This window comes from Notothenia rossii, assembly GCF_949606895.1.
Source record: "Notothenia rossii genome assembly, chromosome: 4".
NCBI lineage: Eukaryota > Metazoa > Chordata > Actinopteri > Perciformes > Nototheniidae > Notothenia > Notothenia rossii.
Genome location: NC_136902.1, coordinates 14,547,854 through 14,572,343, shown reverse-complemented (window position 1 = coordinate 14,572,343; position 24,490 = coordinate 14,547,854). Strand labels below are relative to the sequence as shown.

The window sequence follows — 24,490 nt, the reverse complement described above, 5'->3', positions numbered from 1 at the left end:
AATAATAGTACGCTAACTGTTTCTGAATGGACACATACTGCCCTCTAGTGGCTAAATGTTTTACATCAGTCTTTTTGACTTTCAGTTTCTCACATTCCCCCAAAGAGTCCTCTCACCTGTAGAGGGCCCCCTTTCCAAAGTTATTGTAACTTAATTCTACTTTTTCTCTGTGACGCGATCACACAGGTTGATGCAAACCCAGTATATAAGAAACACTTTGAATAACCTGACTTGTTGCACACAATTAGCAGCATGTGATGTGACAATGTAAGGAAGAGAGGAAACATTTCAGTCCCCAAGCAGCCACAGCAGATGGCATTTCCTAACCAATCACCATTTCAGATTCTATTGCCCAATCAGTTTTACATTTATATGTAAAGTAGCTTACTATTCCAGCTTATCAACAGATGGCTGGAAAGGTATGCTATGGGACACTTAAAGACTTCATGATTTCCTTTTCTCATTTCAACCAAAAAACAGATTTTGAAATAGGAAATTGGAGGCAATGTGCGGACGCTAAAAGACAAATGATGTGATTTCCTCTTGTGACTGTAGAGAAGGTGTCATGTGTAATGGCTTGAGATAGTGTTTGCTACACTTGAGAATGGAGGTATTTCTTTTTTTTTTCCTCTATGGCCATTGTATTATTTAGTTTTAGATCAAACAGAGGTTCCTGTATAGCCCACATCCCAGAGTGAAATCAGTCTCCAATAGTGCAGATCATATGCAGGTCCTTATACTGCAATAAGTAGCAATACTTCAGTGATGATACACTCTAATTTCGAAAATCCCTACATTGATTATCTCACCAAAGGAAAAGTATTATTAGCTAAATGCACCGTAAACATCACATGTGAAAGTACTCAGCGTTACAATGTTTTAAATAAATAATTCTGATGCATTTATGTTTAAAGAGCATTTTACTTTTGGTCAAGATGCAGATAAGTTTACCTACTTTATATGCTGCTACTGAGTAGTTTATTATAACAAACAACATATGTTATGAGAAACTTCGTTTTTTTGTTCATCTGAATCTGTAAAGCAAGAAGTGACAACATTGTTTAGATAAATGCAGTCATTGTCATAAAGGACAATATTTACCTCTGAATTATAGTAATATCAGTCGAAAAGAAAAAGGTATGTAATGGAAATATTTAAGTAAAGTACAGGTATCCCAAGTTTTTACTCAAACACAATACTTGAGTAAATGTACTTTGTTACCCCCACCACTGGTGCTTTTGCAGTAAGCACTGATTTGCTGAGTTGCATATAAAAAAATGTCAAACTTCATGGTCAAACGTGGTTGAATGTGGTTATATATAAACATTGTTTCAACAGCATATCAACAACTATTTAAGTGCGAAGCATGTCTTAACTATATATAAATATGTGGTTAAAACAACAGTTTTATGCTAAATAATGTCTAAAAACATTCTCTTTTCAACCACATTTGGCCCTTCACATCTCGACTTTGAACGTGTAAATCCCCAAATCAATGCTTACTGAGTTAATCATCTGCTGTAAATCAGTGACTATTCCTCCTCTCTCTCTGTATCAGTCCTATGTTTTCTTTACTAAATATATCCAGTTGATCAGACATAACAGAAGACAACAGAGCAAACAAGACAAACAACCTCATGCAGGTTTGCTGTTAAATCCTTTGGCCCAATTTGATTCAGATAAAACCACACAATGGTACTTTCCTTCTGTTTAATAAAACAATGCTATAAGAGAGTCACATCAAATCTGACTACAAACTAAATGCATGGGAACACCTCCCTCGCCAGAAAGTGACAATTTTTCCAGAATTGTTGGAAGTTTACTTGCAATCTGCTACATATGGGTTTTGTGCTACATCCATCACATAAAAATCAGTCATTTAACAATCATAATCTCTTCATATTAGAGTGCATTAATGCTGAATAATGCACGTTAAAGTTATTCTGCCCCCCTTCAATAATAGGTAATAAAAGATTTATAAATTCACTGAGCTAAGAAGCCACATATCTCATGTGCTTGGTGAAAGATATTTAAGGCTTTTTTTATATAAAAGTAAAATGACATCTTCTAGCTATGGAATGAAAAGTGATGTTTTTTGATGATGGAGTCCACTGAGGATATTTTACATACCAGAACTGAACGGGTAATACAGTCATTAATAAGCATTAAATCCAAAAACTGTTGTTAAAACTGTAGTTTAAAAGCCCATCTGTTTGCATGTATAGCACTCATGCATTCACATTGTGTGCTTGGCATTCTCTTTAGCATGCACTTTACTTCCCCTAGCATGCCAGGAACACAGCAGAATCACTAACATAAATAAGGAAGATAAGAAATGTAAGCTTTGCCTCATAAAATAAATATCTTCAACAGCCACAAAAGACAACTTATTCGTTTAACAGAACCCGTGTCTTCTGACATGCAACAAGGTGTGACAAAAAATGAAGGGTCATTGAAAATACTGTATTCAGTCTGTGCAAACACTCTGCCTCACTGTGGTGCTCTTTACATCGACTTTCTCCTCAAACGAGAGAACTCACGGAAGCTGTGCCCAGGAGAGAGCGTGCTTCCTGGGGAAGAGAGTCCAGTGTTGTCCCTGGAGCCCGGTGAGCAGCCCTGGATTCTGTAGGACACTGAGTTATAATAAACAGAATTGAGATGGCAGCCGTGGTGTTCACCGTGGGACAAAAGAGGACTATCACAAATCCCCAAACGGTAGCACACACAGGAGCACAGGGAGCTGAGGCTCGACTCCGGCCTGTCTCTGCCTGCCTTGATCTGAAAACGCAGCTTGTGTCTGCAGGGGCTTCTTCTCTCCTGGTCCTCCGCTGGGGTAGCAATGAGGTTAGTGCGGCTGGTTCCTTCCTCCATTGGGAGGAAGAGCGTACTGTGGCTTCGACTTTGCACTGCGTTGCTCCTGTTCCTCTCTCTGTAGTTGCCTCTGCTCTGTTCTACAACATGAAGACTCAGAGAGCCATCTATAAGGCCTCTGTCCCTCTTCAGCGAGGCCCTCTCCTGAGCATCTCTCCGCTCATCCTCAGTGTTCATGGTGAGGAAGCGAAGCACCACCAAGTTCAGGAAGGCCCCGATGACAGTCAGCCCCACCAGGATGTACATGAAGCTGAATGCCACGTAGGGGGTTTTCTCCTGGAGGTCCTCCTTCTTCTGCAGGGCCACAAAGTCCCCAAAGCCAATGGTGGTGAGTGTGATGAAGCAGTAGTAGTAAGCGTGGAAGAAGCTCCATCTCTCAAAGTGTGAGAAGGCTGCAGCCCCAACACACAGTGTTCCAATGCAGGACAGGAAGCCTACCAGCACCATGTTCTCCATGGACACCTCGGTGCGGCGACAGCCCAGGCACTGCTTCACCTTATGGAGCAGATAGCGGACAAATGTGTTCATCCTTTCTCCCAGGCTCTGGAACATGACCAAAGTGAGAGGAATGCCCAGCACAGCGTAGAACATGCAGAAGACCTTCCCTGCATCTGTGCCTGGAGCTGCATGTCCATAACCTTAATGCAGAGAGGTGGAAATGAGAGGAATTGTTGTTGTATTAGCCTGCAATTTAAACAAACCTTTAATGTTGCATTTATGGAGAAACTATTTTAAATTCTCAACTGTAATAGCAAGAGATTAAATCAGTAACTCTCATCTCTAAAGACATACGAATTGCATCCACTTACCAATGGTGGTGATGACTGTAATGGCAAAGTAAAAAGAGCCAGCAAATTTCCACTGTCTCCCGGCTCGATGGGGCTCAGCTTGCAGCACCACCCGCTCGATTTCGTAGTAGTCGTCCTCGGAGAAGCGGTACTTCTTTTTCATCTCGTTGCGCTTCTGCTCCAAGATGCGTCTGCGGGAGCTCTCCGACTCGGACTCCAGAGCGTCAAACACCGCGGCGCCCACCAGCAGATAGGAGAACATGCAGAGGATGAGCGACAGGGTCCGGATGTTTTGCTTCTTCATCCTCGGTGTCGGCAGTAAAGTGGGGGTTAGACGGGCACAGTTACAGGTGGTACTGCTCCTCAGCGTGCACTTCACATCGGTGCTGAAAGCCTGTTGCATAAAACGTAGTAGCAAGAGAGGCGTGCGGGGAAATAAAAAAACTACGAAATGTATCTTACTAGGTTCAGATGTTTATGGGAAAACGCGCATATAACCTGCTGTGCGCATTGAGAGCGATCGAAACCCTCAACACAGTCATCTGTTTAAGCAAGTGGCATCAGCTTTCTTCTTCGCATGCGCAAAGCAGGTCCAAATTAAAAAAGCTGTGTGTAATGTAATGTATGAATAAGACACATGGTAAGCTTTTGCACCAATGTTCAGTCTTATCACAGCTGTGTGCAACAAGTGAGGTCCCGACTCGACCCGGCAGATACCAATCCAACATGAGGAGGGGGGTTCAGCACCTCAAATACTAATGGCCAGGTTGGAAACCAAAATGTCTGTGTCTTATATTGTGTTTTCTTGCCCAAAATAACAAAGCACCAGAAATAATGACATAGTAAAACTGATGTTACTTGATTTATGAGTACATTTAAAATGGTTAATTCTGGGTTAATACCAATTCTGAGCTCAAGGCATAAAGGAAAAGGCCATTTCAAGTAATGATGTCATCTTGTGTGAATTATAATCATTTCACATCTTAAAAAATTAAGTAAATACAAATAATAAAGTATTAAAAGGTCATTGTTAGTAAAAAAAAAACAAGTGAACAGTAAAGATATTAATTTGTGTGTGTGTGTGTGTGTGTGTGTGCGTGTGCGCGCGTGCGCGTGCGTGTGTGTCCATAAGAAATGTTACCATAGTGTACCATAGTACGTACCAGAGTGTCAGAATACTCTGTTACAGTAAAAGTCCTGCATTCAAAATGTTCCTCAAGTAAAAGTAGAAAAGTATTATCATCAAAATATAGTTAAAGTAGCGACAGTAAAAGTAGTCATTCTGCAGATTGGTCCATTTCAGAATAATATATATGATATGTTTTATAATGATTGATCATGAAAGTGTTGTCAAAGCTGGTAAAGGTGCAGCTAGTTTGAATGACTTTGTATACTGCAGGGTAGCTTGTGGATTTACTCCAAGTGGAACTAAAGTCTGATTTAACACTTGATTATATTTCACATCATTCATCCACATCTGTGAAGTAACTAAAGGTATTAAATGCATGTAGTAAAAGTACACCATTTACCTCTGAACTGTAGTGGAGTAGAAGTACAAAGTAGCAAAACATTGAAATACTTAAGTAAAGTACAAGTATCTCAAAATTGTACCCAAGTATAGTACTTGTTGAGTTTATGAACTTAGTTACTTTACACCAGTGGCTATAAAGATAGAAAGACTAAGCCTTGCACAGAGGCATGAAAATGCATTTTCAAAATGCTCAACAGTGCTGCCAAAATTATAAACTGACTGCTATACAATTAAAATAAATGCTTTTATATATTTCTATTAGATGTGACTCTTTGGCATTTCTGTTATTATTAACACTGCTGCTTTAGTTGTTCTGACTGCTAAAATCATCTGTTATTCCTAAATTTAAAGCCGATTTTCCGTGGGGTGGGGTGGTCGGGGGGCTTGGATCCTTGTCACCTGTTTCATACCTGATGAGTTTGCATCCCTGCTCTCTACCTGACTGTCTGTTTGTTTTTGTAATTTGTCTCTTCATCGGTTAATTCCCCTTTTCTTTATTTCTTTCTCTCTTTAGGTGAAGTTAAATCTGTTTTCAAAGAGAAGACAGAGGCGGAGATCAAGGGCTACATACGCCAGAAACTCTCCAACTCGGCGAAGATCCTCAAAAGGAAAACATTTTTAAAAAAATCAATTTGTTCGGCCACGTTAGGCCATTATTTTTTTTCATGCAATATTGTATGTTCGGTAGTATAAACTAAAAATGTTAATACATGTAAATACATGTTGAGTCCATGTATTATTTATATTTGCCTCAGTCCATTATTTTTATTTGATATAGCCTACCATTGTACATTCTACAGTATCTACAGTTTGGTACAGGTGTGACACAAATACAAGAACATATGTATTTACCATGGTAATTGTTATGGTGCCAGGGGTAGTGGGTTATCAAGCCCTCCAACAGCCATATGAAATGTTACCATAGTACTCGTAACATAGTACCATGGTATATTTACCACGGTACATGTACCACAGTATTTTTTGACAGATAGTACCATGGTATATTTTATAGTACCATGGTATTTGTTCCATAGCACATATAGTAATGTACCATGGTACATACCATGGTTTGTACCATGGTACAATCTGTCAAAAATACCATGGTACATGTACCATGGTAAATATACCATGGTACTATGGTACAAGTACTATGGTAACATTTCTTGTGTGTGTGTGTGTGTGTGTGTGTGTGTGTGTGTGTGTGTGTGTGTGTGTGTGTGTGTGTGTGTGTGTGTGTGTGTGTGTGTGTGTGTGTGTGTGTGTGTGTGTGTGTGTGTGTGTGTGTGTGTGTGTGTGTGTGTGTGTGTGTGTGTGTGTGTGTGTGTGTGTGTGTGTGTGTGTGTGTGTGTGTGTGTGTGTGTGTGTGTGTGTGTGTGGGCCACATTGCTACACTAGATGCTTCTGGAAACCTACTGTACTGTAGATTATGCCGGTTGCCATGGTTACTCATACTAGAAGCAAAGACTTAAACTGGAGCTAATATGTTAAGCGTAATGAACTGGGCCCTCGTTGTGTGAATTATGTTCTCATTACATCACAGCATCAAGTTACAAGTCATTATTCCGGCAAGATTTCTGTTCCAAGACAAACATAGAAAAACAAATAGATACACCACAATTAAAGTGAATAAAAGCATCACCCTTATGTCACATTTGGTATAGCACATGGTATAGGTGGATTACTTTGTTTTCGTCTGTTCTAAAACAGAGAAACCTGCTCTTAGCGGCCCTGTTTCTGTGTTAAGTGGCTAAATCAGCACACTTGCATCCCTGTTGTGATTCAAACCAGCTCTCCATAAATCAATTACATCTCGGCTGATAAGAGAGGCACCTGAAGCCCTAACAGCCGCCCATCAATCCAAACAGCGTGCATTCACATCCTTTCAAAGCCCCAGGACCTGGAACAAAGTGAGGAGGCCCATCAATCCCCATCAGGCCCAGGCTCAAGGATAAGTATTTAGACTCAAAGAGATGCTTCATTGATTTTGTTTTTTCTCGCTCTGTTTTCTCGGCTCTTTCCCTTACATTTCATCTTCACACAAACACATTAGCAGGGCATTTACAAGGAACAATGAAACAAATGAAGAGGTTTATGCCATCAACTGTCCACATAATCGCTCACAAAGCCTCATGGGTTTTTTTCTTATTTATAATATTGACTTCTGGCAGATTATGAGACAATGACATTCAAAAAGCCCTACCGCATAAGAGACAACCAGATTTGAAAGTGTGTTTTGCCTATGTGTTGTCATTAAGCATCTCTCTGTTGTTTTGTTTCTCTTTGTGGTTATTTTTTAGTCATTTTATCTATTGCTCTCATTTTGTAATTTTAAAGTTGTTTTTTATCCTTAGTCTCTGTTGTGATGCGGAAAAAAGGCAGATGGTATAAAAACATTTTTAAAGATGCCCATGGTATCATGCAGAGAACAAGAAGACCTCTCCGCCTGAAGGCATATTTCTCTACTAAATAAAACCCATCTGCCAATTCTGCAGGGGGGGAAATGCAAATTTCACAAAATGCAGGAGAAAGGCTTATAGAAATTAAGCTCCTCTGTAGAAGCTCAACTTTAAGGATTGAAAGGTGGTGTTTAGCAGCTATGCTTTGACAGGGACAGGAGAAAAGTACAGACAATGTGTGCACACACCTGTTGTCAGAGCAGTGAGTGAAACAGGTTGAGGACCTGAAGACACAAAGATATGTGGACAGTTGTGAACTTAATTACAAAGACTTTAATTAGTATATTGATCCACTGGTTTCCTGTGACTAAAGCAGTTTAGGATTTAGGACACATAGTAAAACTTGATATAAATGATTACATTGTTGCTTTAAACCGAAGATCTTACTTGCGCATTTTAAAAAGTCATGCCTTCAAAAAGTCACACCTTCAAAAGTACACTTATAAGAAAAGTACATACATTAAAGCATCAAAAACATCATTTATTTACCAAAAGTAAAAACGTATCGTAATCCTATAATTTTGTTGGTGAATTATTATTATTATTGGTTGTGTTAATAATTAGAATCTGCAAAGAAACTTAAATTCAAATGTAATTAAAGGCAACTAAATGTACCTTTAAAATAGTACTTAAAGCTTCTGGAAAGCTGTCTTCAAATAGTACAAATGCAAACTTTATATACTGTAAAGGTTGAGTGTCTCATCAAGCATCTACAAAAGAGAAAAAACAAATGTTGATATCTTCACTTGAACTGAGCAGTGTTTGACTGAACTGTCTTTGTTTCTTTCTAGGTTAGCATCTACTTTCCACTAATGTATGTACAACTACTAAAACATTTCTCTATTGTGTGCAAATACAAATTAAACAAAGTAAATCTTACATTCACATAGAAATGGCAATTCATTTTATTATACGGTTTGGCTACCTAAAATGGGGCGAAGCCTGCGAGCTAGTTCAGGCAGTCAACTCGAGCACTTATGCTGCATTCACACATAATGCCCCTTGCCAATCTACAACCAACCAAACAGAGTCTCCTTAATATGCCGCTCTATTTAACCTGCCAGATATCTCTCTATGCATTGCTTGCTGCTGCTATTGCTGCAGCTACTTCCACGTCGCTGCTGCTTTCTTGCCCCACCACCACCCCAGCTTCCACCTGTAGGCTCGGGGGACTGCGGTCAAGCCAGCCGTCTTTCACTTTTGCGTGGTCAAACCAGCCGCCCCTGTATTTTGAGTGCGCGATTAGTTACAGGTTTACGGTAATGCATTAAAACAACCCTGGGAAGCTGTTGTAATTGACTGAAGTGACTTTCGAATACATTTTCGAATACATAAGTACATACATACATAAGTAGTTTATGAAACTGCCAGTTTTGTACTTAGTACTTCTTAGAGTACTTGCAAACATAATATGAAGTACTTTTACTGTGTACTTTTCAGTAATTTGAGTTTCAAAGTCCCCCCCAGAGAACAAGAATGAGCATTTTTGTCTAACTTTGGTGTGGGATAAAAAGCATTTCTTCCATAAGTAGTTTATGAAACTGCCAGTTTTGTACTTAGTACTTCTTAGACTACTTGCAAACATAATATGAAGTACTTTTACTGTGTACTTTTTCAGTAATTTGAGTTTCAAAGCCCCCCCCAGAGAACAAGAATGAGCATTTTTGTCTAACTTTGGTGTGGGATAAAAAGCATTTCTTCCATAAGTAGTTTATGAAACTGCCAGTTTTGTACTTAGTACTTCTTAGACTACTTGCACAAATAATTTGAAGTACTTTTACTGTGTACTTTTCAGTAATTTGAGTTTCAAAGTCCCCCCCAGAGAACAAGAATGAGCATTTTTGTCTAACTTTGGTGTGGGATAAAAAGCATTTCTTCCATAAGTAGTTTATGAAACTGCCAGTTTTGTACTTAGTACTTCTTAGACTACTTGCAAACATAATATGAAGTACTTTTACTGTGTACTTTTCAGTAATTTGAGTTTCAAAGTCCCCTCCAGAGAACAAGAATGAGCATTTTTGTCTAACTTTGGTGTGGGATAAAAAGCATTTCTTCCATAAGTAGTTTATGAAACTGCCAGTTTTGTACTTAGTACTTCTTAGAGTACTTGCAAACATAATATGAAGTACTTTTACTGTGTACTTTTCAGTAATTTGAGTTTCAAAGCCCCCCCCAGAGAACAAGAATGAGCATTTTTGTCTAACTTTGGTGTGGGATAAAAAGCATTTCTTCCATAAGTAGTTTATAAAACTGCCAGTTTTGTACTTAGTACTTCTTAGACTACTTGCAAACATAATATGAAGTACTTTTACTGTGTACTTTTTCAGTAATTTGAGTTTCAAAGTCCCCCCCAGAGAACAAGATTGAGCATTTTCGTCTAACTTTGGTGTGGGATAAAAATAATTTCTTCCATAAGTAGTTTATAAAACTGCCAGTTTTGTACTTAGTACTTCTTAGACTACTTGCAAACATAATATGAAGTACTTTTACTGTGTACTTTTCAGTAATTTGAGTTTCAAAGTCCCCCCCAGAGAACAAGAATGAGCATTTTTGTCTAACTTTGGTGTGGGATAAAAAGCATTTCTTCCATAAGTAGTTTATGAAACTGCCAGTTTTGTACTTAGTACTTCTTAGACTACTTGCAAACATAATATGAAGTACTTTTACTGTGTACTTTTTCAGTAATTTGAGTTTCAAAGTCCCCCCCAGAGAACAAGATTGAGCATTTTCGTCTAACTTTGGTGTGGGATAAAAATAATTTCTTCCATAAGTAGTTTATAAAACTGCCAGTTTTGTACTTAGTACTTCTTAGACTACTTGCAAACATAATATGAAGTACTTTTACTGTGTACTTTTTCAGTAATTTGAGTTTCAAAGTCCCCCCCAGAGAACAAGATTGAGCATTTTCGTCTAACTTTGGTGTGGGATAAAAATAATTTCTTCCATAAGTAGTTTATAAAACTGCCAGTTTTGTACTTAGTACTTCTTAGACTACTTGCAAACATAATATGAAGTACTTTTACTGTGTACTTTTCAGTAATTTGAGTTTCAAAGTCCCCCCCAGAGAACAAGAATGAGCATTTTTGTCTAACTTTGGTGTGGGATAAAAAGCATTTCTTCCATAAGTAGTTTATGAAACTGCCAGTTTTGTACTTAGTACTTCTTAGACTACTTGCAAACATAATATGAAGTACTTTTACTGTGTACTTTTTCAGTAATTTGAGTTTCAAAGTCCCCCCCAGAGAACAAGATTGAGCATTTTCGTCTAACTTTGGTGTGGGATAAAAATAATTTCTTCCATAAGTAGTTTATAAAACTGCCAGTTTTGTACTTAGTACTTCTTAGACTACTTGCAAACATAATATGAAGTACTTTTACTGTGTACTTTTTCAGTAATTTGAGTTTCAAAGTCCCACCCAGAGAACAAGATTGAGCATTTTCGTCTAACTTTGGTGTGGGATAAAAATAATTTCTTCCATAAGTAGTTTATGAAACTGCCAGTTTTGTACTTAGTACTTCTTAGACTACTTGCACAAATAATTTGAAGTACTTTTACTGTGTACTTTTCAGTAATTTGAGTTTCAAAGTCCCCCCCAGAGAACAAGAATGAGCATTTTTGTCTAACTTTGGTGTGGGATAAAAAGCATTTCTTCCATAAGTAGTTTATGAAACTGCCAGTTTTGTACTTAGTACTTCTTAGACTACTTGCAAACATAATATGAAAATGAAAATGAAAATGAAAGCTTATCAACTGAAACACTGTCATTCAGTGATTGTGTATGTATGAAAAAAACAGGCAAACAGATTTTTCCCCCTTTTTCTTTATTCTTCTGCCCTAGTTGCAGAGAAAGCAATTCCAATTGCTTGCCCTGGCTTCTTGGAGTTGGTCCTGATTCATCCCCAGGCACTGCTCATGGAACCATCTTTCACAGGTGTCACACTGTATCTGTAAAATGAAATGAGTGACCATCAAATCTGATACATCTTGTCATCGGAAATGATGAAGTAATGAAGTGCAATAGAGAATAATTTGGGCAAAATTAGATTCATGTCAACTTTATTACATGTAGCTATATTCTGTAGCATACTCGCCTCAAACACCAGTTTCATATCTGAAAATAACTATATTATGTCTCCATTTTCAGTTTTTCAAATACAAATGTTTTTGAGGTAGTTATAGCTAGAAGATTTATAGTTCTGGGAAAACCCCATGTTGCATCACTATAATGTAGTTACCTTTTGGTATTCTTAATTGGTCAGTTATGTATTGCATATGACCTGCTTCTCCCTGCTTCCCATATTTTGATAGTGACTTACAGGATGTTGGTGTGTGAAAGAGGACAACAGCAGATAACACAACAAACGTCTTTCCAAGTGGTCCGTTTTCCATTAGGAGTGTTGCCTCAAGGTATAACTTGGTTTCCAGGCCTGATCTGGTGGACATGTACCGTCAGTCTCCCAGCGGCGTAGAGTGAGGTGGAGGAACCGCGGGGTGCGTTAATTCAGTGCCCCATATTGCTATTTTCCAAACTATTGTAGCTTTGTCATATTTGTCAACGCTGCATTGAGGCTATTGTCATCATGTGGGTGGACTTAGGCTCAAACCTGGGGTGAAGTTACACTTTAATTGAATATGTTGCTATTAGACATGATTAGAATTGTCAGTATCCCTATTCCACTGCTCATCACATTTTATATTCTCTCTGTTCATTATATGTGTAAACAATGTATATGCATTACCATTTATCTGAGAGAAGTTGTCTTGACTGTTTTTTTAGTAAATCAATTTATATTGGTTCCAGTCATTTTGAATAGAGTTAATGTGTGTGGGCTGCAGCTGGGGCGATGCACGAGGTTGCCGTAAAAAAATTATTCAGCATGCGCTGAAAAGTAGAAATCGAAGTATGGCCCTGCGGCGTTTTCGCTGGACCGCCTGATCTGGATAGACCCAGTGACTCAACAGTTTTGTAAATACATCTAATATCATAAATTGAATTTGATTAGAATATGATGAAGCACTATTATAACTACACTACGACAAACACTCACCCAATCTGTAGTGGGAGGCCCAGATCCTGGGGGCTTTGAGGCAGAGCACATTGCACAGTTGTTCTCCATGTTAAACACTGCAGGAAAGAAAATATGTTATTTAGACATACTGTATATGTATACAGTTAACAGTTTATTGGCAGCAGAAGTGCAGTCAAATTCTATGCAGCTGTTCAGCTGTAAATTATAGCTTATGAACTCTAAATGGATCATGAATGGGATCATCAACACAGGTTTAATATGTTTTTAAGGATGGATGTTTTAAAAAGAAGACTATGTACACAGTGTGAACAGAACAACATATAAGCAGACATACATAAACAATCCGTAATATTCTAAACATTACTAGGCAATGACCTGTATGCAACAAATTTAAAAATGCAGCAATTTATATTTGTCACTGTTTCACTCTAAGCCCTGTTTTGTGTTCCATATTTCACCCATGCCTCCTGCCGCTCTGCCTGTAAGCTTCTGTTTTTTTTCAATAAACCACCTATAAACTGTTCCTGGATGCCTGGTACAATCGGTATTCGTTTCCTCTTCCCTGCTCTCCTGACACAAACCGTGACAGTTTAAGTGTCAGTATTTACATTCCTTATTGCAGCAGGAAAAAAAGTTATTCTTCAACTGTTAATGTCTCAATGGAGTGTGTGTGAGAGAAATATAAGTTATGGGTTCAACTGAGATATGTATGGAATATTTGGTTTGGGCCCTGTGCTTAAAATCAATGATGCTGTCGGCTATAAATGCAGTAGTGTGTGGACTCAAAGGCAATTTTACAGGCTGTAGTTATTGTAGATTTGTTTGATTGCATTGGATTAATAGAAGTTCATCATTTCCATAACAACTAACTAAGAACCATAACGTAAAGCAGGACAAATGACTTACAAACCTGAACCATTGAGTATTGAAAGTGCAAACTTTCTCCTCTCACAAGCCATCTCCTTTTTGGATGTCCCAAAGGACATAACTGGTAATGCAGGAAAGGCCTCCATCACTGCTCTTGCCATCTACACACCAACACACAGAATCACACTTGTCATCTGCGCTACATTGTTTTTGCCAGTAAAATTCCAAAATTGAATTGATATTTCAATAAAAATGATCAAACTATTAATAACTAATAGTTGTAATGAGGTAATTAACACAACTTGAAGAATGTACATGACAAACTACATGGGCTGTGTCAACAACCAGCCCTCTCATCAGTTTTACACAATTCCCCTAAAAAATAAACTGAAAATTGATAATTCAGAAACTAATGACTTATTTTTTAACATCATTGACTATTTTATACTTTAAACTTGTATAATAATCAAGACACTGAAATAAATATAAGAATATGTAGCAGAAGCATAAATATTACATATAGTAGTTAAAGTAAAAAACTACGTTACCATGGTAACAATGACCCCACAGCTACTGCCATCACGTTGAACTGGATGGTGCATGGTTGCTCCTCTCCATTTGACAGTCCCCCAGTCCTCCTTGCCATAGCAGGTCCTCCTCATCTTGAAGTATTCCCTTTGTAAAACACATTGTGGAATAGTCTCTAATGTAACTCCCAACAGAAACATGTAGAATAAAAATCTTTAAATATTGTGTAAAATAAAAACACTCCATCCGAACAGTATGGACACTGGAAAATATTGTAGGTTACCTTGCTTACTGAGCTACTTCATTTACAATTGTGTACACAGATACTAAGGGCGGGATAAGGAAATATCATTTAAAAAACAGCTGAGACCACCAAGCACAAAATAAATGCTTCAGTGGTGTGGGTTTGGGAACTTCTGTTAACATACTTGTACATGTTTACTTAAACACAAAGCACTAAATATAATTCTAAGATCACTTTATATCTAATTTGCTGACTTACCGTACTCTTTTCGCAGCATTTTCCGAGTCTGCTTTCTCTTTGGAATTTGCCGCTGGATCCACCAAAAATACTGATGTTATGGCGGGAAATAAGTACTAAAAAAAAAAGTGATGTTATTTCAAAACAGCATCAAACATATATACATATTTAAATGAAAGGGATTTCTGAATGAAAACAATCACTAACCAGCAACTTCCAGTGTGTTCTTTCAATATTTACAAAGGCGATCACGGCTTGATAATCATTAAAGTTGATCTATAACAGCAATAAAAATACTTTTTTTTAAGTTTTCCTAGGAATATGATGCCTTATTTTATTAAAAATAAATCATGGTGTTTCAATTTGTATATTAAATTACAAAATAGAAAACCCAAAGTTACTGAAAAGTACACAGTAAAAGTACTTCAAATTATTTGTGCAAGTAGTCTAAGAAGTACTAAGTACAAAACTGGCAGTTTCATAAACTACTTATGGAAGAAATGCTTTTTATCCCACACCAAAGTTAGACAAAAATGCTCATTCTTGTTCTCTGGGGGGGACTTTGAAACTCAAATTACTGAAAAGTACACAGTAAAAGTACTTCATATTATGTTTGCAAGTAGTCTAAGAAGTACTAAGTACAAAACTGGCAGTTTTATAAACTACTTATGGAAGAAATTATTTTTATCCCACACCAAAGTTAGACGAAAATGCTCAATCTTGTTCTCTGGGGGGGACTTTGAAACTCAAATTACTGAAAAAGTACACAGTAAAAGTACTTCATATTATGTTTGCAAGTAGTCTAAGAAGTACTAAGTACAAAACTGGCAGTTTTATAAACTACTTATGGAAGAAATGCTTTTTATCCCACACCAAAGTTAGACAAAAATGCTCATTCTTGTTCTCTGGGGGGGACTTTGAAACTCAAATTACTGAAAAGTACACAGTAAAAGTACTTCATATTATGTTTGCAAGTAGTCTAAGAAGTACTAAGTACAAAACTGGCAGTTTCATAAACTACTTATGTATGTATGTACTTATGTATTCGAAAATGTATTCGAAAGTCACTTCAGTCAATTACAACAGCTTCCCAGGGCTGTTTTAATGCATTACCGTAAACCTGTAACTAATCGCGCACTCAAAATACAGGGGCGGCTGGTTTGACCACGCAAAAGTGAAAGACGGCTGGCTTGACCGCAGTCTCGGGGGGGGGCTAGTTATTTAATCATCACTCATCGTGCTATGTATATCTGTGGAGTGATGAGGCCCGAGCCTAGACGCCAAACTCAACTATATGCTGCTTCTAATAAACATGTTAAAGAAACACGTGAGTTGTCTGACTAAAATGGTTATTACGGGTAATTAAACTGTGTTACAGCTTGTTATGCTTCAGTGCCCTTGGTTGCTATCGATTTGATAGCGGTACAGATGTTTCCTATAGGAAAAGATTCCGAGCCTCAGTTTAATAACTCAGTTTGAAACCAGCTAGTAGTTTCTAAGAAATTGGGAAGGACTTTAAACACAAACAGTATACTGTATTTGAAAAATAGCTACTGTAACCCATTTCCCCCACATGACCCTCGACTCCACCCATAAGGCCCCAGCAACAGGAAGCATGACGCTCGCAGTTACAAGGAAAAGTCACTAAATTCCTTTCAATCTCATACAAATGCAGCCAGACTGGGATTACATCATTTTAAAATCTCTTTACATATTTACAGATCGTTCCATCTGCATGAAAGTCTCTGAGAACAAGAGAACAGGGAATTCATTTTATAAAGCAGACACTAAATAGCTACAGCAAATACTGGATGCCTGCAGAGCCCGCTGGTTTCCACAGTAACTAACACCAGAAATAGAAACCCACACCAGCGGCCATTCAAAATTGAATCCCCCTGTGATAATACACGAGTCTATTTATACCTTTTGATGGCGAGATACTGCCTTGTATAAATGCTACTGTCCAATTACTGTCAGAGGATGGAAATCATGGTCGAATGATGATGATCCTCACACCCCTTTGTGCTGTTGGTGCATACAAATGATGACACATGAATACTAAAGAAATTACACAGACACTCAGGAAGGATTAGTGTGTCAGATACCAACACTTCTTCACACCTCTGACAAATCTTCCCAAAATTCACAAATAGACATCTACAAAACTAAAAGTCTTTCTGGCATAAATAAAAGGAGGCTGAATTCTTGCTGGACTGTTTGTTTGTTTCTGACCAAAAAAATGAAGATGTATAACTGACCTGCTTAATCTACATCAGTCCTTTTTTATGTATACGTTTATATTATTGTCTATATTAAAATGTAGGTAGGCTACATTTGAAATGTGTGTGTATAGATTTCTATTAATTTGTTCTATTCTGTCAATACTCATAATTTGGCAATTCTGTATGCAATCTTTCTAACTTTCAAAGACAGTACCACTCTTGAAACAAAGTCCAATAATTAAAAAAGGATAAATCATCTTACTATTCACACGCAAACGGATTAATTAAACTGTCGAAAATCTGTCATATATACATATTCAATACATATATCAGGTTGATGACAGGTCACCAAGTATTGTGAGGAGGGTTTTTTATTGATTTTTGTAACTCAACTGCTGATCTGAATCTAAAAAAATTTGCAACGGCTATCCGTCCTACAACATTTTGCAAAAAGTATGACTAAATCTATACAAATCTTGACTGATGGGTAGATGGATTGGATACTATTTATCCCCAGGGAAATTATATAGTGCTATCATTGTTTGTCAGTTGAAGAGTTAGCAATGCTTCTAGTATATAATTACTGTTTGTGATATAACAGTCAAGTGGAATAGTTTTGCTAAATAGCCTCAAAGAGAGAGTCTGTCTGACTCATATAAGCCGGTTGCTGTTTTTATTACCATGTGCTGCCTTCAATGTCCGTCGGAAATTGAACCATTTATTAGAAAGCACATTTCGCAACTGCATTAAATGACAAATGACATCATAATGAAGTGGAATTATTATTAATATCATTGTTTTCATGACATGTGACATCAGTGTACATTGAATGAATTAGAACTGAGGGCATTATGAACAAAAAACAGAATTAAAAATGCAAAACTAAACACAATTGGTCAACCAGGAATGAAGGTGTGTAGAAATTGGTCAAATGGTTGGGCTTTCTTACTTTTGCAACATTTCTTTGATTTCTTTGTGTGCCAAAACATTAAGAAATCCAGTAAATACTGGGGACATTTTGAGGAGGTGAACTTTGTGGATAAAATATTTGGCTAAATAAATCAAATTCCAAATTATGTTTTTGTGTGTGTCAAGCTATAATTCCTATTCAGAGAGGGAGGCCCCTGAAGGCAGCATCAGTACTGCAGCCGCCGTCGGCGCCGCTGTCTGACGATGGTAGACCTGAGAGACGGATGGTTAGGGCTGACCGTCCTCGACTAACCTGAAAATGCGAATGTGACTTCATGCATGCCCCGTATTTATATAGTGCTTAATCAGGCTACACGTCTACATAGCCTTAGCTAGTCACAGAAGGATAATTTTGTAGTCATGGAGGACGACTGTGTTTGCGAGTACGACTCGACCTGGGACTCGGAGAGTGATGGAGACGACCCGGCCGGAGAGAGCCAGACCCGACGGTCCTGCCAAGACAAAAACAAATCCGCCTGGAATTTAGTACGTGATTTAAATATTATTCAGCAAAACCAAAGTGGATCTACATCCTATGTTACAGTGTAGTATGTTTACTTGTAACTCATTGCCTGCACCTGGCCAGCCGTTTGCCAGTATTACCACGGCTGGAAAGCTAATGATAGCCTCTGCTGCAGGATGCTAACTAGCCTAGCTAGCCTCTGACGGTAGCTTACTTAGAGGGGTTAAAAGTCGCTGGTGTTAGTTTTAAATATGTTATCCTGCTAATAGTTGTTCCTGTGAATCGTGTGTAATTTGTATGCACAGTTACTATATTTTAGATAAGTGTTAAGCCCTTCTGCGGGAATAGGAAATGGATTAGCTTGGCCTTATATGTCAAATTGTAGTGTACGTAATAATGTTATAAATGTTATACTGTCATTAGAAACCTTACATTTCTTGTGGTGTTATGTGTAATGATGAAGCAACGTAGGTTGAATCAGCTGTGAATTATACAAATGCATATCACAGTGCAACGCTATGCATGTCAATTTCACTTTCGCTTTTATTTTTAGTGGCATCACGCGCCCAGGAACATGAGAGCAGCAAAGGACATGCAGAACTACAGGAGAGGATATCCAGTAAGTGAGAGCAAAGATATCTGAACCAAAAACACAGGGGGAAGAAATACTCAGATCTTGCACTTAAGTAAACCAAAGGGAAGGAACACTGTATACAAGAGTCCTGCAATGTTACTCAAATAAAAGTACAAAAGTATTCGCATCGAAATATACTTAAAGTACTAATTATCTAGATTGGCCAATTTCAGAATAATATAAATGATATGTTATTGATGTATTAAAGTGTTGTGAAAAGCTGCTAAAGGTCCCATGTCATGGCCATTTCTACTGATCATAATTCTATTGTTGAGGTATACTAAAATACATTTAATATTGTGCAATTTTCCAAACTCACATTGGTTTCTCATACAGCATCTCAGTATAGTATGTGTATTCACTCTCTGTCCTAAACGGCTTGTTGGAGCTCCTGCCCCCCCCCTCCCTGTGAACCTAGTGGCCATCTGCGAGACACAGCGAAACCCAGCCCGAAACACACCCGCAGCCTGGCTGGGAGTTTGTGTGTGTGCTCAGGCTGAGTTCCGCTGTGTCTCGCCGACCCCACACCAGTGAGCCAGCTCACATTGTCCCGCTCCTCGCAGCAGCAAGCCTCGCAACGTCCCACCGAGTGTGTGTGATAGGAAGTCCGCGGATTGGTCCAAACGTAACGGCTCCGCGGGTTGGTCCATTTGGACCAATCTGCAGAGACGTAACGTTACTATACCCAAATACGTCACTATACCCAAGAAGTAAACAATGGAAAAAGAGAAATCTCCAAAGAGGCGTTCTGGGGCAGCATAGACAGGTCTCTTCTGTGTTAGAGTTGTACTCGCTACAGGGTGTACTTTGAGGGGTTGTGACTCTGCAGACCGTTTACATGCAGAAAAAGCTACATAACACACAAGGGGACGGGTAATAACCAGAAAAGCATGACATGGGACCTTTAATTACTTTGTATTATGCAGGATAGTTTTTGAATTTACTCCAGATGTAACTAAATTCTTATTTAAGTGATAATTATATTTCACATTATTAAATAAAATCTGTAAAGTAACTAAAGGTACTAAGGAAATATAGTGGAGTAAAAGTACATGATTTACTTCTGGACTGTAGTGGGGTAAGAGTAAATAGTAGCAATCAATTAAAATACTGAAAGTCCCAAAGTATTTGATTAAATTCTATTAGTTACTTTACACCAATGCAAAAACAACATCTTGTGAACCACATTTAAGGAGATCTCAAAATGTGTGTTTTTTCTGTTTTGACAGAATCTTACAGATGACGAGTGCTCAGAAGACAAAATGAACAATTTGCAGTTTTATCTCAATAAATTTCCCTCCTCACCTGATGGTAATATATATTTGAATTCTCTTACGATATATGTTCAGTATTTTGAAAAGTCTGTGTGCAGTGACATGGTGCTTTTATTTGTTTGTACAGATGTCTACATTGAATCATTTCATAAAGAATGGAAAAATGACTACAAAAGACTGGAGAGAGTTCACTCGTACATTCAGTGGTATGTATTGTCCACGTCTTTTGATGGGGGCTACGTAGAGTCTGAAGTTACAGAGCCAATGTCATCTGATTCGGATGACCTTTGGAAACCTGTCGCACTATTTTAAGCAAGACCATAATGATGAAACAGAAAGTAAAATAAAAAGCCCTCCTGAATAGCAAAATGTTAAGAGTCAGTAGCTTAGTACCCGTTTAAAGCTATTTTAGTAGTAGATTAGCATACATTGTTAAGTATCTAAATCAAGCTATTTATTCTCAATGAAATAATCAAGGTTCAGGCCATTACTTTTGTCAAAGATTTGACAAAAAAGACTATTATTTAGTAGACCTTATGTTCCAGTGGTACCAAGATTAAACTCATGTTGATGATAGCTTTCTGATCCAAGTCTGATCATTTAGATTTATTTTGTGGAATCATAGTGCTTTCGAGCTGTATCTGGTGTTTTCATGGTCTTGCCTGAATAAGAATAGAGTTTATTAAGTGTTAATTGGTTCTGGTCGTTTCTCTCAGGCTGTTTCCACTGCGAGAGCCGGGGGTTAATTACATGGCTTCAGAACTTACCAAGAAGGAAATTGAGGTAAGTGTATCCTCGGAAACAACAAGTCTTTAAATGAACACTCTACCAAACAGTTAATTGTGCATTATTTCTTTATCAACAGTGATGCACTTTGTTGGAATAGTTTCAAGCTGCATTTTAAATCACCCAAAAAACTGCAAAAGTTTGTTTTTATATCACGTCAGTTATAGTTTAAATGCCTCTTTCCATGTTAAACAAACAGGAAAAGCATTGCCGTCGTGTCGACCTTCCTCCCAATCCTCTCATTTCCCGTCACTTCCCTACTCTACATTACTCAAATTAAAGCATAATGCCTCAAAGTGTACTTTAACATTAAGCTCTTCATGTCAACAAACGGATAGGCATAAAGATAACTTTATCGTTTTTTCAGCCCCAAAACAGTACTATAAGCTATCCAGGTTGAAATGCAAACCGTTTGGATATCCTTTTAAATGTACACCATGTTGAATATCACGAGTTTGTTTAAACTTTTGGATCAATATTGCAATGTTGCATGTGATCAAAAAATGTGTCCTACAAGTTGTTTGTTATATTTGGCATTTATTGTATATGCTCACCACCAGGCCTTCAAGAAGAATGAAGAGGCCAAAAAGAAACTAGTCGAGTCCTATGAACTCATGTTGGGCTTCTACGGGATGCGTTTGGTCAACAAAGAGACGGGTGAAGTGAAACGAGCAGATAATTGGAAGGAGCGATACGGAAACCTGGAAAGGTAAATACAGGAAATAATAATCTTGTATAAATAAAATTGCCAATGAGTACTTTTCTTTTATGAATTTCTGCTCTCTTGCAGGAATATGCACAACAACCTGCGCATCACTCGCATCCTGAAGAGCCTCGGAGAGCTGGGCTTCGAGCACTTCCAGGCCCCACTGGTGCGCTTCTTTCTAGAAGAGACATTAGTCAAGAAGACCCTCAGCAGTATGAAGCGCAGCGTGCTTGACTACTTCCTGTTTGCTGTCCTGGAAAAGCAGAAACGTCAGGAGCTTCTGCGCTTTGCCTACCTTCACTTTGAGCCAAAGGATAAGTTTGTGTGGTGTCCCAGAAAGATCCAGAAACAATTCAGGAAGGCAGAGAAACGATCTGATGGTGTAGGGAATGGAGATGGAAAAGAGGAGTCCATTTCACGGAGTAAAAGCAAAGATGGAGAAGCAGCTGTGCAAAAAGAGGATGGACTGGATAATAACACAAAGGCTCAGAAAGAAAGTGATAAAACGCAAAGTAAAGACAAAAACAAACTGTCAGAGGCGTCCCCTGAGAAAACAAAACCAGAAGCAGAGAACGTCGGAAATGGAAACACAGAGGCCGAGTCTAATGATGAGATTGTGGAGAATGGAACTGACTCCACGGATGATGTTGATGAAATGGATCAGTCGTCCAATCCTAACTCTGCGACGGCAAAGGCAGAGCCCTGTGCGGACAGCGAGGAAACATTAACCAACGACTCGAAGGACCCCATCCAGGAACCAGATGTCATTATGCATACGGACGAGGATACAGACACTAAAAAAACACAGAAGAAGAAGACGAGAGAAGATGTCAAGGTGCTGCCAAGCAACGGCTCTGCTGGGGACTCTGCCAGCGAGCAGATGGAGGAGAAAGCTGGTGCTAATAAAGCCACCGGTCAAACCTCAGCCCAAGCCCCCCCTAAGACTGCTAAACATTCCCCCTCTCTCTCCTCTGGGATAGAGGAAAAGATCCCAAGGACTGATTTTAATCAAGTGCCAGATAAGAAGGAAGAGGAAGAAACGTCAAATGTGTCGGCAACAAATGGATCAGTGACGAGCGCCGACAAAGGTGTGTCTGAGCAGACAAACGGGAAGGAGACGGAGGATGTAGAAATGGAATCAAACCCGGTGTGTTCAGATCAAAATATGGGGAGTACATAAATAAACTGGGTAAAGGAGGAGTTCTTTAATTTGACCTTGAAATTAAATGTAATATAGGGACAGAGTATTACGTTAAAAAAAACTTCCTAGGCCTTATTTCTACTATATTTGATGTTTAGATATTGATTCTTTTCACTTTGAAGGAGTATATGAACCTATGATATGAACCCACTAGTTGCTGAATGTGGGCTGGATGTTAGTCGGTTTCCAGGTGGCCATCAGACAATATTAAAGGGGAAGGCTGGTGGTATTCTATTATTTTGTTATTGCCAACAAATTCCATGGAAAGGTCAAAACCTTGAAAGCAGCGGAGGCAGTAAACGTGTTAGCATTGTTAGCTTGCTGGTGCTAGCCCAGCTGTTCTGTGGCCTTACAGGTCGTAACTGCTGTTGAATCTCCGCCAAACCAACAGTCTCTACATACTTTGACTCCTCCACCTCCTGTCAGCTCCAAGCATATTGGGTCTTAAACATGAATCCTTAAAAATCCTTTAAAACATAGAGCATTTTTTTTTTTTTAAGAGCTAAGTAATTGGACCAACACGTGACGCGTTTTAGTCAAAAATTACTCAACGGGACTAAATTGTGTTTTGTTGAGGACTGTTTCAGTTTTGTGAGTATTGACAGTAGCAGGACGGTGCATGTGAGGTTGACTGAAAACTAAATGTAGTGTCAGTGTCTATAGCAACCGTTTTTGGACAATAGAATAATGTGTAACAGGAGTAAGCTATATGACTCTCTAGATGCACATTCAAAACCTTCCTTTGGTTTTTTTCACGGGATTTGTCGGCAAAAACAAAAATATTGAATATTACCAGGATTATAATTTAAGGTGGTAATGTACATGGCTGATATTTGATATCTCTACAGAAAACAAAGCACTATTATTAATGTATATCAATTAAATGATGGTGTCAGCATTTTTGACACCTTCACAATTTAACTTTCTTTTGCACTAAAAAATGATTAATTGGGAAAGCTTATTTTTCTCTTTGGGCTGTTTTTATGTGAGTAAAAATATTCTGTTCTGGTTTGTGTTTCTGCTGGATCCCGTTGATCAAATAGATTTAAGAATGAATTTTCTAAGGTTATATTTCATTCATGTTGCACCATCTGTATGTGTTCATGCAGATTTGGGAAGTTAACTTTTTATTTGAACAATTGAGAGCATTGCCAAAAATGTGATAAGACTGGTTGATTGTATAATGTTTTTTTTGGCAGAACTGATAAAGCTATAATTTAACGTCTAATGTGTGTTAATCTGACATGAGTGAAGTCCATGAAAATGAACAAGCCAGGATGAGCATATGGAGGCATCTTTTATATCTGCTCTTAATTTTCACTATTAGCTATTGAACTTATATTTCCATAAAGATATGGTAATAACTTTACAAACAAATTGTTTATATAATGACTTTTTTTGCCCAATTAAATTCCTGGCTGTTGCAAAGCAGAATAAAGCTATACTATTTTTTGAAGCTTTTATGAATTGTGTCTTTGTTTACCCAAAGTCTGATTCTAATAATGTATTAAATAGCCATTTTCAGGTTAACACTGTATAATCTTATGGTCCTATTCCTGAGTCTCTTCCTTGATCTCCCATGCAGCAGCAGCAGTCAGCAAAGACATAAATATCACTTTCTTACCAGCAAACAGACCAAGCATCATGTATGACTCACAGAAGACGGAAGAAGTTTAGACGCA

The 24,490-nt window shown here is 38.1% G+C and overlaps 3 protein-coding genes across 3 annotated transcripts; 1 reads left to right on the top strand and 2 right to left on the bottom strand.

Moving 5' to 3' along the window:
• Positions 1–1,835: 1,835 nt before the first annotated feature.
• On the bottom strand, positions 1,836–3,969 carry kcnk15 (potassium channel, subfamily K, member 15). The gene is made up of 2 exons (XM_079678906.1): positions 3,681–3,969; positions 1,836–3,509 (listed from the first exon to the last, which is right to left on the bottom strand). Exons 1-2 carry the CDS (start codon positions 3,961–3,963, stop codon positions 2,506–2,508), a joined length of 1,287 nt encoding a protein of 428 aa, XP_079535032.1. The 5' UTR covers positions 3,964–3,969; the 3' UTR covers positions 1,836–2,505.
• Positions 3,970–11,449: 7,480 nt separating this feature from the next.
• LOC307037804 (uncharacterized protein) lies at positions 11,450–14,972 on the bottom strand. The gene is made up of 6 exons (XM_079678933.1): positions 14,761–14,972; positions 14,575–14,669; positions 14,093–14,219; positions 13,588–13,705; positions 12,696–12,772; positions 11,450–11,592 (listed from the first exon to the last, which is right to left on the bottom strand). The coding sequence occupies exons 3-6, from the start codon at positions 14,204–14,206 to the stop codon at positions 11,482–11,484; spliced, it is 420 nt and encodes a 139-aa protein (XP_079535059.1). The 5' UTR covers positions 14,207–14,219; positions 14,575–14,669; positions 14,761–14,972; the 3' UTR covers positions 11,450–11,481.
• Positions 14,973–17,904: 2,932 nt separating this feature from the next.
• ogfr (opioid growth factor receptor) lies at positions 17,905–24,269 on the top strand. Its single transcript, XM_079678876.1, has 7 exons — positions 17,905–18,230; positions 18,761–18,826; positions 20,071–20,152; positions 20,243–20,321; positions 20,832–20,898; positions 21,462–21,610; positions 21,692–24,269. Exons 1-7 carry the CDS (start codon positions 18,105–18,107, stop codon positions 22,785–22,787), a joined length of 1,665 nt encoding a protein of 554 aa, XP_079535002.1. The 5' UTR covers positions 17,905–18,104; the 3' UTR covers positions 22,788–24,269.
• The last annotated feature ends 221 nt before the right edge of the window (positions 24,270–24,490 follow it).